Source organism: Dromiciops gliroides, chromosome 4 (genome assembly GCF_019393635.1).
Source record: "Dromiciops gliroides isolate mDroGli1 chromosome 4, mDroGli1.pri, whole genome shotgun sequence".
NCBI classification, from domain to species: domain Eukaryota; kingdom Metazoa; phylum Chordata; class Mammalia; order Microbiotheria; family Microbiotheriidae; genus Dromiciops; species Dromiciops gliroides.
The window spans coordinates 161,656,520-161,671,794 of NC_057864.1; the positions used below are offsets into that span (position 1 = coordinate 161,656,520).

The 15,275-nt window shown below is 45.6% G+C and overlaps 1 protein-coding gene across 2 annotated transcripts in view; it reads right to left on the reverse strand.

The window, feature by feature from the left end:
* Nucleotides 1–9,198, reverse strand: part of INTS3 (integrator complex subunit 3) — a 38,720-nt gene extending 29,522 nt beyond the window's left edge. For both annotated transcript variants that reach the window (XM_043962495.1, XM_043962494.1), the window contains exons 1-2: nucleotides 8,468–9,198; nucleotides 583–666 (exon numbers count right to left, since the gene is read on the reverse strand). In XM_043962495.1, the coding sequence (XP_043818430.1) occupies nucleotides 583–666; nucleotides 8,468–8,611 (228 nt within the window). In that variant the 5' untranslated portion in view covers nucleotides 8,612–9,198. The remainder of the gene's footprint in view (nucleotides 1–582; nucleotides 667–8,467) is intronic.
* Nucleotides 9,199–15,275: the final 6,077 nt, after the last annotated feature.

Below are 15,275 nucleotides of genomic sequence, written 5' to 3' on the forward strand. Positions count from 1 at the left end.
GAGCACCCTTTCTGAGCCAGGCTTGTTTTCTCAGGGAAGGTCCTGCTACTTTCCCTACGGGTTGTTGTAAGCCAGCCAGGTACTACTAGGGGCTAGGAGAAGTGTTTAGAATGAAAGATGATGCCACTATCTCTGATCTACACTAACGCCCTTCAGGGTAAGATGGAGCTAGGGAAAGATATGTGGAATAGTGGAAAGGAGATCGAAGGAGATAAGATTTGGGTCCTCTGTCACAATAAACTGCTCTACGAATCCAGGCAAATCATTCAGCCTTCTGGATCTGTTTCTATATCCCATAAAATGGGGATAATATCTGCTTCATTGCAGAGCTGTTCTAAGGCTCAAGTAAGATAATGTATGTTTTGATAAATAGGATAAACACCATACAAATGTGAAGTAGCATTATATTAGTCAAAGAAATGTAGGGGCCTTCCCAGGGACTGAATCTAGCCTTTGTTCAGCTACCACGTGATGGAAAAAGGGTTTGAACTTGTCACCCGATTCCCTGTCAGCTGTTCCACGTTCTTGGATCTATTTCCCAACAAGCATAGACCCAAAGGAGAAAGCCGCTAATGGACTCACATGGGCGTTGAGGGCATCATTGGCCTCTCTCTCAGAGACACCACTGGTCATCGATGTCACAATGCTCATGCACCTTTCCAGACGCTGCAAAGAGTCGGAGAAAAAGAGAGTGAGAGAGGTTAGGAAAAAACGGGTTGAGGGAACACAATATACCAAATCAAAAACCACAAGGGGTTCTGCCTAGACCCACATGCAGAGACTCTACTCTGTAGCCAATCTAGCATGCTATTAGCACCATTAATGACTCAGCCTTTGTTCCCCAACCTAGAGAAGCTTTGATTTTTTTCTACCACAGCTAATACTAACAAACTTCAATAAATACAGCATAGATTCAAAGTGAAGTCCAGAACTTTCCCTCTCCCACCACCCAGATCATTATGACTCCTTTTGTCTTTGCCTTGAAAGTTAAATCCCAAATCTGTTTGAGATTGGTTTTTCACTGCTTGTCCCATCATTGCTAGAGAGGGGTAAAACCCAAATGGGAACAGGGCAGGAAGTGACTAGATTCACTTCCACCTTCAATCTGATCTCATGGTTCACGACAAAGCAATTTTTATTCAGGGATGGTTCTGTAGGACCCATGAGGGAATAACCAACTCAGCAATAGGGACAAATGGGTAAGAATGGGAAGCACCTCATCTTAACCACTGTCCCTCACCCCAAGGAGCCCTAGGTCTATCCCTGTTCAAGGTCAACATTTAGGAATAAAGAGCTCCCACAGCTTCAAAACTCAAAGGAGAGAGTCAGATCAAAACTTAACAGGATCCCAGAGCCACCAGATTTGAAGCTATAAGCATCACCAACCTCCAACCCTGAGGCCTAACTAAACCCCAAAGTAGGTCAGACCAGTGTGTGCTAAGTAGGAATAAATTGCACTTGCATAGGTGTAAGAAGGGGGAGGTGTGAAATCATATGCAAGTCAAGTTGTGATTGCCACCCCCATCCCCCATTCCCCTGGGCTCTCATCAGCTAGCTCCAGCACTTTGTAGAGAAGGGGGAAGGGGAGAGAAAGAGAAGCTCTCCCGGATGAAGAATACCCAGCTGAATGTTCTGCTCTCTTTGTGCCTCTCTCCCCACCCATAAAGGTACTCAATATTTGCAGTAACAACTGTTCCAGCTGTTCAGGACCCCAAAGGAGGGGAAGTTGTTCACTGCCAAAAACTCTACCAACAAGGAAAACCCTCCAGCAAAGTAAGAGTGGGCTGGGGTAGAGAATAGGCAGCAGCTCCTGGGCCTCTTGGGAATCAAGAAAGTCCCCCTATTCCCAAGAGGTAATTCCTTACTGAACCAGAGGAGCTCAGGAAGAGAGAGGCAAGTAGAAAGAGCCAGACAATTAATACATTCACATATCGATTCTGGGAGACCGAAACCCAAGAAGAACTAGAGAAAAGAACCTAACACAAAACAGCCAATTCCCAGTATAGCACAGACAAACTAAGCCCCTTGACCTTGACGGGGCAGCTACCCCTGGTCTAGGGTCTCCAACTTGCTTTTCCACTGCAAATACAACTTTTTCAAGGCATGGAGTTGGGGTGGGGAGGAAGATAAGTTCCTGATATAAAGTTTAAGCTAAGTAAGGGGCCTAAGCCCTAGATAATTTGGACTATAAATATGATTGGAAGCATAAAGACCTTGAGCAGGGTCTCTCCAGCTCTTGCCCATAACCTGAAGGACAAGGACAACTGTACAAGTTAATGCCTGGGGAGGGATGGAATGGCTTCTTGGGGCAGAAGCGTGGGAACTTCAGATATAGGATGGGACGGACAAAGACATGAGGAGATAGGTTCCCTCAAAGTAGTCTATTCACAGTGAATCAAAACACAACCATTGCTATCTTCTCATGTTAAGGAAATTCCTTTTAAGTCAGAAATGTTCCTTTAAAATGTTTCAGGGAGATAGGAAGGCTAGGTCCCCTTGGAAGAAGAGAGCAATGGACAGCCTTCCCTCCCTGAACTCTCCCACCCCAAGCATAACCTCTGACATGTGTTGGCTGCAGTAAACTCAGAGTAAGTCTTTCATGACAGTCCCTCGGAAGGCTGAGTAAATATTTACTGTCTCTAGGAGCTTCTAGTCTGATTTTTCTAGCACCCAGTACTACCTGAATGTGGTTTCTACAACAGCTACAGTGGATAGGATCTGGGGTGGAGGTCTACTCTCCAGAACTGATACTCAGTTCACCCTTCTGGAAGATTCCCGTCTACCTTCATCCTCCCTGGTCCCTCCTCGCTCAGTTCAGTTTCGAGGCTAGGGCCAGGGAGGATATCCTGGTGCAACTGTGTATATTGCTTCCTCAAGGGAGACAGCAATAAAAGCCTCAGGGGAAACCAGGGGCCCTAAGGACCGAATTCCACTACCACAGAGAGATGAAAGAAGGGCACAGCTGGCCTCTCAGCGACAGTGGAGCTCAAACACCCCATATTCATAAGCCATTTGCCAAAGAAAGTAAGCTTTTTGAAAAATGAAACAGAAAACTGAGAAATATTACAATTCTTGTCTCTGGGGAGTTCCATATAACTCCAAGATGAGTCTTGCTGAGGGTCTTCCCCATCTTGCTCTTTGCCCCACCCCCTCCCATTACTCCCCCAATTCTGCCCAGAATCTTGCTCACAGCCTAAAAAATTTGCTTTCTTTGGAACCACAGGTCCCCAGCTCTTGCACTACTTACCCCAATCCCCCACTGGGCTGACTCCTCCCTCAGCTAGGAATGAGAAAAGCTGATCAGGAATAGAGATGGCTCCTAAGAATTGGAGCCAATGTCAAACTTCCTAGGGATGGAGGGAAATTCACATTCTCTACTGTTCCAAACCTGAGAACTCTTTCCTGTACTAATGCATTTGGTTCTCAACTTTCCTTAGGCTTTTTTGTGGGTGCAGGTTGTCTTTGCCATTGACTGAGCTCTTCTGGGGCAGCTGGTGAGCCTCCTTCCTCTCTCTCTTCCTCCACAGCCTACCATGAATGCTCCCATCACTGACTGGCCTTATAGCAAGCTACTCCTGCATTCCTGGGCAGCAGAGGAAGCCATGCAGGGGAAATGGCCATAGCCACAAAGAGCAGAAGCCAGTTATCACCATGCACCGAGTGCCCACTGAGTGCAGAGCCCTGTTCTGGGGCACTGTAGGGAGATAAGGAGGGAGGAGAAGCCATAATCCCTGCCCTTGGAGAGGAAACAAACAGCGGGCTTGGCTTTGGTGAAATGTAAAGGCAGAGGGCGAGGAGGGATGAAGGATGTTTGAGACGTGGTGCAGATAAGATGAAAACAGAGACCCCCTGTATGGAAATGTTTAAAAGTTCACTTCTAAGCAGTCCAAAAGAGCAAGCCAAAAAAAAAAAAAAGCTTTCTCCTTTCACTTGCTCTCTGCTGCCATCCTCACTGCATTTACTGGCAAATATATCGCTTGATTCCAGTGAGGTTCAGCTGAGCAGAACGGGAGGCTGCCCTACATGTGGGCCAGGAAGGATGGATATTGGTTCTACCAAAGACTAGAACTGGGGGTTGTGAACTTAAAAAATATTCTGAAAACTGTATTTCAATGTAATTGATTTCCTTGGTAACCCTACTTACTTAGTCTTATGTGTTGAAAAACATGATTCTGCAGAAGGGATCCATGACAAAGAAAGGTTAAGGCCCTCTGGCCTAGAGGATAATTTCATCAAGGTCTGAGCGTGGGGAAGTCACAGATTCCCACCCAAATCTCAGAAACCTTTCCCCTTCTATCCCAGCTGGACAAAACTAGACAATACCTAATTGTCCACAGAAAAGGAAAAGAGCAGGACTAGGCTGGTAACACATGTACAGCACTTTGAGGTATCATGATATGATGTGGAAGATCATTAGTCAGAAAAGGGTTTCGGTCTGAGGCCCAGCTTTAATCCTCCTTAATTGTACAAATCTGGACAAATCATTTTAACCTTTCTGAACCCCATCTACAAAATGGGGAGAACAATATTTGAACTCCCTACTTCAAAGACTTATTGTCAAGAGAGCATTTGGTAAACCTTAAAAGTGCTACATAATTGTAAGCGGTAGTTGACTGATGGAGCAGTGGCCATTTTTAAACCATAGATAATCCCAAACATGGGGCAATGCCAAAGTCACTTTTACTTAGTTTGGGAATGTATTAAACTATTTTTAAAAGCATATTTACTCTCTAAACTCTGTCTGCTGAATCTACTGTTTACACTGATGATGGGGGTAGGAGGAGGCTTAGCTCAAAAGCATGCTAAATGGTTGGGGAAAATCAGTTAAAATGAAAAATGTTGTTGTGGATTATTAAAAGTTACCGCCTCTTCAGTCATCCATAAACCTAATTTTTAACCCACCATTTCCAGCTCTTTTTCACCCAATTCAATATTTTCTCAACAGAGACCATCATTGCTGGATCTGGAGATGGTTTTAGCTCAGCCCAGACCTCTCTTGGCCCGTTTCACCAGCCATTAAGTAAGGGCAGGTGACCTGGATAATTAATCTCTAAGGTTTCTTCCAAATTCCAACTCCAGGAATATAACCTATTGCTCTCCCTTTTTTTTTTTGGGGGGGGGGGGGAGGCAATTGGGGTTAAATGACTTGCCCAGGGTCACACAGCTCTTAAGCGTCAAGTGTCTGAGATCAGATTTGAACTCAGGTCCTCCTGACTCCAGGGCAGGTACTTTATCTACTGCGCCACCTAGCTGCCTCTCTCCCTTTTTTCTTGCAGCTGATAATGAATGGTAGCACAACTAGAAAACATGCCTTTAATGACTTAACCATTCTGTCCCTGGATGACTGTATCAGGAGAGTCTGAGACCTAGTAAACAGCTCAACTGCCAAAATCCAGGCCTGAGTCTTACAAAGTCCTTAGGTGGTGCTGAGTGGGAAAGATCACCTACTCTTCATATGCACTGGGTTACCGTCTACCTGATCCCCAAAGCCTCTCTATTCACCCTCTTTGCTTCCCCCAGACCCTTTCCTAATAGCTTCCCATTTCCCTTCTTTTTTTCATTTGGTGGGGCAATGAGGGTTAAGTGACTTGCCCAGGGTCACACAGCTAGTAAGTGTCAAGTGTCTGAGGTCGGATTTGAACTCAGCTCCTCCTGAAGCCAGGGCAGGTGCTCTATCCACTGCACCACCTAGCTGCCCCCCATTTCCCTTCTTAAAACTCTGAAATTCCTCTCTCCCAAACTTCCTATCCTTCCAGTTCTCCCTCTCCCTCTTAAACCTATGCTTCCTCCTTCCCATGACCTTCAACACCCTACCTCTTCCTGCTCTCCCAGGACACTGTCACTGTTCTGGCCCCATTTTTGTCCCTTAGTAAACCTGACCCCTTGTCCTACTCACTGCCAAGCATGCCTGGCCAAATCCCAACTATGTATATTACCCTACCATCCACCTTCTTCCTCAGCAATCCTCACCTTCCTTGAAAGCAGAGGTCCTCATCTCCTGTTCTACAGGGAAACCAGGCCATTCGTCATGAGCTCCCTCTTCTCTTATCCTGCACCTCAAAATCCTGTTATGGCACCCACCCATTTCCTTTAGTCGTGGCCTTGACCCTCACTTGTGCTGCACTCTCTGGGAGCTTGTCCTTTCTATCATTTTTTTTCCTCTCTCCATCTACTGGCTCCTTGCCTGCTGGTTCCCAACCTTCAGAAAACCAAAGCATCTTTACTTGACTCTTTCACACCCTCAAGGTATCTGCCTCCCTTTGTTCTTTCATAGACAAACTTCAGAGAAGCCATCTACACTCATTGCTTCCATTTCCTCACCTCCCAATCACTTTTATTTTTCAAGTGAGGCAATTGGGGGTTAAGTGACTTGCCCAGGGTCACACAGCTAGTAAGTGTTGTGTCTGAGGCCGGATTTGAACTCAGGTCCTCCTGAATTCTGGGCCGGTGCTCTATCCACTGCGCCACCTAGCTGCCCCCCCAATCACTTCTAAAAGCCTTATGATCTGGCTTTTTGCCCTAAGACCAGAAGAAACCACTTTCTCCAAGGTTACTGGTGATCTCTTAATGGTTAAATCTGATGGTCTTTTAGGTCCTCATCTCCTTGACCTATCCAGAGCTTTTGACACTTGGCCCCCATTCCTTCTTCCTATATCTGGTGTTCTCCCTAGGCTTTCCAGATACTCTTGTGGGTCTCCTTCCTCCTGGCACTTCTGTTGTCTCATCGGCTTTGTCCCATCCATTAAGCACAGGTGATCTCCCAAAGTTCTTCTAGGCCCTCTTCTCTATCTATATCCAGTGGGTGACCTCATCAGTTCCCATGGGATCAATTACCATCTTTAAGCAGATGACTCCCAGTTCTATACATAGAACCCTAATCCCTTTACTAAACATCAGTTTCCCATAACCAACAGCTTTCTTGATAAATTATTCCACCTAGCTTTCCCATAGGGACCTCAAAGTCAATATATCCAAAATGGAATTCATACGCCCCTCCTCCAAAAATTCCTATTTTTGTCAAAGAAACCATCCCTCTAGTCAACCAGGGTTGTAAACTGGGGATTATCCTGGACTCCACATTGTCTTTCACACTTATACCCAAGTTTTGCCAATTCTAATTCATCTCGAAGGCCGTCTGCTTATCTTCATTCATATAGCCACCATCCTAGTTCAGGCTCTCATCATCTGACCTGGACTACTCCAATAGCCTCCTGATCCATCTCCCTGCTTCCGGTTCCTTCCCTCTCCAATCCAACCTCCACAAAGCTGCCAAAATAATCTTACAGCACAACCTTGGCCAAGTCACTCTCTGCTCAAGCTTCAGTGGCTCCCTATTGCCTCTAGCATAAAATATAAAATCCCCAGCATGGTATTTAAGCCCCTGTATGACTTGGCTCAAGCCCACCTTTTCAGGCTTATTTCACATTAGACCCCTTCACACCCTCTGTGTTTTAGCTAAACTGGTCTCCTTACTATTCCTTGAACCATTCCAGCCTAAATGGCCTTGCTTATTTATAGGTGTTTCATTTCCTGTCTCCGTGCTTTTACATAGACTTTCCTACAAGACTGGAATGCACTCCCTCCTCACTCATACCTTTTCTAATCCTTAGCTTCCTTCAAAACTCATTTTAGCTGCCACCTCAAAAGCTTTTCCAGATTTCTCAGCTACTGCACTCTCTTTGCCTTTTCAAATTATATTTTATATGCTTATCTGCATAAAGCATCCCTCCCACTAGAATGTAAGCTCTTGAGGGAAGGGGCCTCCCCCACCTTTTTATTTGTATCACTAGGGCCTAGTTTAGTGCCTTGTATATAATAGGGACTTAATAAATAGCGGTTCAAGTGATTGAAAATGAATTCTTGTGCTTGAGTGTGATACCAGGGGCACTAAGGAGAGACTCTTAAGTCCCAATCCTTCACCCCTGTTTGAGGCAGAGCAAAAGTAAACAGACACCATAGCTTTCTCTGGGTGCCCAAACCCATTCTAAAGATCTTGTTGGCATCACCTAGCAACCAGGCCACCAGAGCCCAGTCAATGGTGTGCCTAATGGGAGGTCCCAAGAGCTGACTCAGGTGTTCCATCAGCCCCCAGTCATCTCCAGGCTTTGAATCACGTACCCCAGTTCACTTCCTAGATCAATATGAAAGGCCTAGAACTTAAACAAATTAGCCATAGGATGCCCAAGGTGGGGGGAAGTGTCAGGAAGTTTGGGTGACTTGGGAGATGCTCAATAGGTCTCTCACCTCCACCCCCACATCAATGTTGACTACTGTTACTATGGCAACCAGCCCCAGGAAGTTGGTCCACACTTCCTTCTCCTGGGATAGGAAATTTGGAGCAGAGTTTGAGTTGCCTTAGAAGGAAATGGAAGGAAGTCCCCTCTGCCCCACTCTTTCAAGTGCCCCCTGCCCCCACATCCGCTCCAATCCCCCTCTTCACCCCAATCTCTCAGCTCCCCACACCTACCTCCTCTAACTCATCCTTGGCATCCAAACTGGTGGAAAGTAGCAGCCTCCCCCCTCCTGGGGCTCCTGCTCCCGCTCCTCCACCTCCCGCTGCTGTTCCCGAAGCAGCTGTTGCTGCTCCCCCCTTTCCCTTCTGTATCTCCATGGCTGGAGCCAGGAGAAGTGGGGAGATGTGGGAGGGGTGGGGAAGGAGTCCTAGAAATGGGGAACTAAGGGGGTGCTAGAGGACCACGAGGACGAGGGGAAGGAAAGAGAGGGGGTGGGGGGGAGGGAGGGGAAGGGTCCCTGCCCCCCCCACCCCCTCCTCTGCAAGAGGCTGCCCCTGGGGTGGGGGGAGAAAGGGGTGACTCCTCTGGGTCCTGCCCCTGCGGTGAGGAGGGGAAACCCCTTTAGTTCTTCTCACTAAGGTTAGGGAGAGAGGGCAAGGGAAGGGTCCTGTCCCAGCAGGAGAGGGGGGCGACTCGTCTGGCTCTAGCCCCTGGGAGGGCAGAGGAACCCCTAAGTTTATGCCTCCTAAGCTGGGAGTGGGGGGAGTCCTGCCCGAGATGGGGGGCGGCAAACCCTTCTGGCTCTTGCCCCTAGGGTATGGGGAGTGGGACCCCTCTGGCTCCGGCCCCTAGGGGGCTGGGGAGGGGCTATGAGCGCTATAAGGGGGCACGGGGGACCTGCTGCTCCTTACAGCACACAGAGGCGGCCATGGTGGAAGGGGAGGGGGGAGGAGAGGGGCACAGGCGGGCGGGCGGGGGGAAGAGAGGAGGAAAGGAGCCGCGGAGCCCCACCGGAAGTCCCCGGTCGCGATCCCGAAGCTTGGCCAATCGCCGCCGCCGCAATCATTCGGCGTTTCGGCCGAGTTGGCGAAGGGCAGTGGGTCGGACTCTTCCCTAGCCGCCAATTGGATCGAAGAGGGGAAAAAAGAAGGCAGATAGACAACCCAATAGACCAATCGTCTTCCTAGATTCTACCTGGAGAGGCGGGGCTGGGCGGGACTGGAGGGGGAGGGGAAGGAGACCAGGAAGGGGAGAAGGGGCGCCTGCTTTGCGCCTGCGTGGGGTTGGTTTCACGCTTCCTCCTTTCTCTGTACCTTTGGGCCCGGGACGGAGCTCCCTCCCTCTCTCTGCCCTCTGTCTTGTTTTAGGGCTGTGTAGTTTCAGATACGGAAGGGTTGGGTTGGGTTGGGTTGGAGGGAGGCTACCTAATCTTCCTCTGCATTAGGGGAACATAAAAATGCAAGCGGGAAAGCGTTAGTGCATAAACCTTTCATTAACGTGGAGCTTGGTGGGGGCCGTGGCCCTTGTGTGTTCTCAGAGAACGTATTTCAGTGAAGCACGTGCGCATTTCATCCTACACCTCTCTGCTTAAAAGGGTCTGTCGTTAGGAGGGTGGGGGCATTACCCGCCAAGGCAAATCAGACGCCAGTCCCCGCGGTCGTGATCTTCATACATTGTCGTGGCTGAAAAACGTCAAGAGACACAGGACCCGTTCCAAAGCCATTCCGGATTGTTTGGATGGCCTTCCTCTGGCTTTGGCTGGGACGGTGTCCCAAGAACCAGGGTCATTACCCATATGACAGTGAGGGATTAGGGACTAGGGCTAAGACTGGTTTAAGATCTATTTTAGTAACGTTTCACTTGGAATGAAAATTTGAAAATGGAAATTAAGCACCCAGTTTAAGCAAGCAAATGTTTAGAATGTTAATCAGTATCTGCATTTTGGAGGTGGTCAAAAGATAGCTCCCTCCCTTCAATCAATTTTAGGCAATACAAAGATAAAACTCGGTGCTCTTAGCTTACATTAAACTTGGGGAAACAGCATGTACACAGGTAAATGAAAAATACGAGATCCCAAAAGTCTTGGTTAGATTTTAAGCTATTAAAATTTTTTTGTAATTAAATTTCAATATAATTGCTTTCCTTTGTGATCCTATGTACTTAGTTATATGCTATTAACATTATTCTGAAAAGGGATACAGAAGGCTTCACCATATTGCCAAAAGGGTCCCAAAAAGTTTAGCTCTCTTGCTTGTAAAGAACTTTTAAGGCCTCTGGGAAGTAGAGCCCCATGTTCCCAGGTATGTCTGTGCAAAGGAATGGAAATGGGAGGTGGACTATCCTATAAAGGGCATAGCAATTTAGACCAGTATGGTTGGAATGTAAAGATGCACTGGAGAAGGGAGAGACTGGAGACAGGGACATCAGAAAATTTTTTTCTTTTTAAAGTTTGGGGAAGAAGTGATGAGGACCTGAATTAGGATGATAGCTTTGTAAGTACAAGAACAACAGTGGATGGATGTGAGAGATGTTATAGAATTAAAAATCGACAAAATTTAGAAGTTGTCAGAATTAATGCGGTGAGGAAGAGGAAGGAATTGAGAATGAACCTGGGTGACTAGAAAGATGATGGTGCCTTTGGTGGATATAAGGAAGTTAGCAATAGGATTGAATCAAGGCAGAAAAGCTTCCAACCCGTTTGAGTTTGGAATATTCATGTGGAGATGTCCAGCAGGCAGTTGATTATGGAGGACTGGAGCTCAGGAGAGAGATAAGGACTAGATATTTGAGGTCTAGTAATCATCTCTATAGAGATGATTGAACTCATGGGAGCTAATGAGATTAGAAAAGAGACTAGGAAAGAAGAAACAACTCTGGGGTACACACACATAGCAGAGACATGCCATCTCCCAACTCCAGGCATTTTCACAGGGTGTCCCCATGAAATGGGGGATGTTCTCCCTCCTCTTCAAGTCCCAGTTAAAATCCTATCTTCTACATGAAGCTTTTCCTGATCCCCCTTAATTCTAGTGCTTTCCCTCTACTTATTTCCAATTTATCAAGTATGTAGCTTGTTTGCATGTTGTCTCTCTTCCCCATTTGATTGTAAGCTCCTTGAGAGCACAAACAATCTGCTTTTCAATGAATCTCTAGCACTTAGCACAGTGCCTGACATATGGCAGGTACTTAAAATTTTTTGTTGACTAACTGATGTGTATGATGAATCAGCAAAGGAGACTGAGAAAGGAGTGTGAAACAGATATTAAGAGAGCCAGTAAGGAGGAGTGTGGGGGGAAAAACCCCCAAAACCAGGGAGAACAAAGTATTCAGGAGGAAGGGTATAGATCTTGAAGGAGGAGGGCTGAATAAAGGCTATAGATTTAGCAATTCTGAGGTCTTCCTCTTAGCCCTTCTATTTTTAGATAAATTACAGTTCAGTAAACATATTGAGCATTTACTATGTGTGCTAAATATCACGTGGTTACAGAGAGAAATGAGCGTCCAGATTTGTTTCAAACTTAAAATACGTCTTTTAAACGGCTACATGCGTTAGTGAGTTTCCAATTCAGGTTTTCTTCTCAGTAACACTTCCCATTTTCTAATAACCCTTAAAATCTACTTTTTTCTGCAGCTTTAGATTTAGGATTCTCCATACCTTTACCTCCTACTGTGATAAGCAAGCTTCACTAAAGATCCTGCTTTGATGCCTCATCAGTATGGCAAAGAAACAAGTTTCAGAAAGTTCTCCCAAGCTAGAAAGACTTTACTAAACATAGAGAGGCCATTACCAGAAGGTTGGTTTTTGACAGTAGCAATTCATCAAAGGACCTACAAAGGCATGGAGTAGTTGAGATCTGCATAGGTGGAGGGTATCATCATACTAATAAAGGCATACAGATTCTTAAATTATAATAACGTGTGACAGTATTGAGGTCAGCTAGTATTGTCAACATTTCAGTTAAATTTTTTAGAATACATATTATCTTTTGATGTTAACATCACCTTTATTTTCATATATACCTCCCTTTTTCCCAACCCAGGAAAAGTAATTCCTTGTAGCAAATATTTTTAAAAGAAAGAGGGAAAAAAGAAGGGGAAAAAAGCAATTCGGCAAAACTAATCAACACATGAACAGAACCTGACTACTATATATATATATAATGTTCCTTATTGTCCCACACCCCTGCAAGGAAGGGTGAGAAACGCACTCACATTTCTCCTTTGGGACCAAATTTAGTCATAATTATTACATACTGTTCAGTGCTGTTTTGTTGTTGTTCTTTTGTTGTTCTTTGTTTTTGTGTGTGAGGCAATTGGGGTTAAGTGACTTGCGCTAGATGGCGCAGTGGATAGAGCACTGGCCCTGGAGTCAGGAGGACCTGAGTTCAAATCCGGCCTCAGACACTTAACACTTACTAGCTGTGTGACCCTGGGCAAGTCACTTAACCCCAATTGCCTTACTAAAATAAAAAACAAAGCAAAACCCCAAAAAATAAGTATATGGCTTGCCCCATTTCTGCTTACTTCACTTTGCGTGAGTTCATTGATGAAGGAAATGAGCATTTATTAAGCTCTTACCATATGCCTAGCACTTTACAAATATCTCATTTGAACCTCAAAACAAGAACTCTGTGAGGTAGGTGTTGTTATTGTTTGTTCTGCAGACTGGGAGAGGACCAATAACATCACAGTGTGTCTGCCTGTGGCTGATCAGACCAATACAAGCTTGGAAGGCTCTACCACAGATTTGGTACAAACAGTCCATCTGAACGTTTTGGATGGAGTTGTCTCTAGGTTTATGCATCTTGTGTTTCTTCTGAGTTACCTCAACCCTGCTTTGCTCAGAGAACTCAAGGCTTTCTTTGATTAGGACATACCATGCTAGGTGGTCTTGTACCAGTCTCTCCCATGTCTCCCAATCGATTCCTAAGTTCTTCAGAGAGACCTTGAGAGTCTTCTTTTGACCTCTGTGTGACTGCTTGCCTTGTATGGGTTCTACAGAAAATAGTCTTTTAGGTAAACTTACCTTTGGCATTCACACTACATGGTCAGCTCGTTAGAACTGTCCTCTCTGCAGTAGTTTCTTGTGCTGACCTCATTGTCGTATGCTTATGAGACCTGGGCAGTCTACCAAGCACCATGCCAGAAAATTGAACCGCTTCCATTTGAATTGTCTTGGGAAGATTCTGAAGATCACCTGGCAACATAAGGTACCCAACACTGAGGTCCTCTCTCTGGCTGAATTGCCAAGCATTCCAACTCTGCTACAGAGAGCTCAAATCTGAAGATGTTTTTACTGCATTTTACAGTTAAGACAGAGGTAAAGTGACGTTCCCATAGTCACATAACTAGTTTATAAGGCAGGATTTGAAGATCCTGACTTGAGGCTCTATTCACTGTGCCAACTAGCTGGGGTAAGGGGAATCTCTCCCTACTTCACTCCATCTTTTATTCAGCCACCAAAATGATTTTCCTAAAACACAGATCCAACTATGTCACTCCCCTACTCAACAAACACTGGTGATTTCCTATCATTTTGGGGGGGGCAGTGCAATGAGGGTTAAGAGACTTGCCCAGGGTCACACAGCTAGTAAGTGTCAAGTGTCTTGAGGCTGGATTTGAACTCAGGTCCTCCTGAATCCAGGGCAGGTGCTTTATCTACTGAACCACCTAGCTGCCCCCTCCTCATAAGATTTTTTTTTTTTTTGGTGAGGCAATTGGGGTTAAGTGACTTGCCCAGGGTCACACAGCTAGTGAATGTCAAGTGTCTGAGGCCAGATTTGAACTCAGGTCCTCCTGACTCCAGGGCCGGTGCTCCATCCACTGCACTACCTAGCTGCCCCCCTTGTAAGATTTTTAATCCAGTGACCCTGGCCTCCTTACTAATGGCACCAGCAAGACATTCCATCTCTTGGCTCCAGACATTTTCTTTTTCTTTTTTTTTGCAGGGCAATGAGGGTTAAGTGACTTGCCCAGGGTCACACAGTTAATAAGTGTCAAGTGTCTGAGGCCAGATTTGAACTCAGGTCCTCCTGAATCCAGGGCTGGTGCTTTATCCACTGCACCACCTAGCTGCCTCCCTCCAGAATTTTCTCCCATGCCAGGCTTTCTCTCCTCACCTCCACTTACTGGTTTCCATAGATTGCATTAAGTTCCAAATAAAATCTCATCTTCTACAGGAAACTTTTCTCAGTCCCTCTTAATTCTAGTGTTTTTCCTTTCTTAATTATTTCCTATTTATGCCATATGTGACTTATTTGTACACATTTGTTTGCGTGTCTCTCCTGTTGGGTTGTTAGTTTCACCAGGGAAGGGACAGTATTTTAACTTTTTTGGAACCTCTGTGCTTAACACAATGCCTGGCACATAGTCCATGCCTAATAAATGTTTATTGATTGACTGACTGACTGGCTGAGTATTCCTCATATAAGATGCTTCATCTCCAGACTCCAGGTACTTTTACTGAAATTATCTCTCTCCTCGTCTTCACCTCCTGGCTTCCTTCAAGTCCCAGCTAAAATTCCATCTTCTGAAAAGCCTTTCCTGATCTCCCTTAATGCTTGTGTTCTCCCTTTCTTGATTATCTCCAGTGATCATATATATATATTTATTATATAACTTATTGATGATTTTCCATGACCATCTCTGTATATAAACTATAACATATATAACATATATGTATATACACTATGTACATAGTTGAGTGTGTCCTTGTATCATATATATGTGTGTCTATGCTTACTTGTTGTCTATCCCATTAGACTGTGAACTGCTTGAGCAGGCCTCAGAGCTTAGAACCTGGTATATTGTTGGCACTTGATAAGTGCTTATTGAGGACAGCTAAGTGGCAAAGTGGATAGAGTACAAGGCTTGGAGTCAGGAAGACTCATTTTCCTGAGTTCAGTTCTGGCCTTGGACACTTATTAGCTGTGTGACCCTAAACAAGTCACTTGATCCTGTTTGCCTCAGTTCCCTCATCTGTAAGATGAGCTGGAGAAGAAAATGGCAAACCACTCCAGTATCTTTGCCAAGAATACCCCA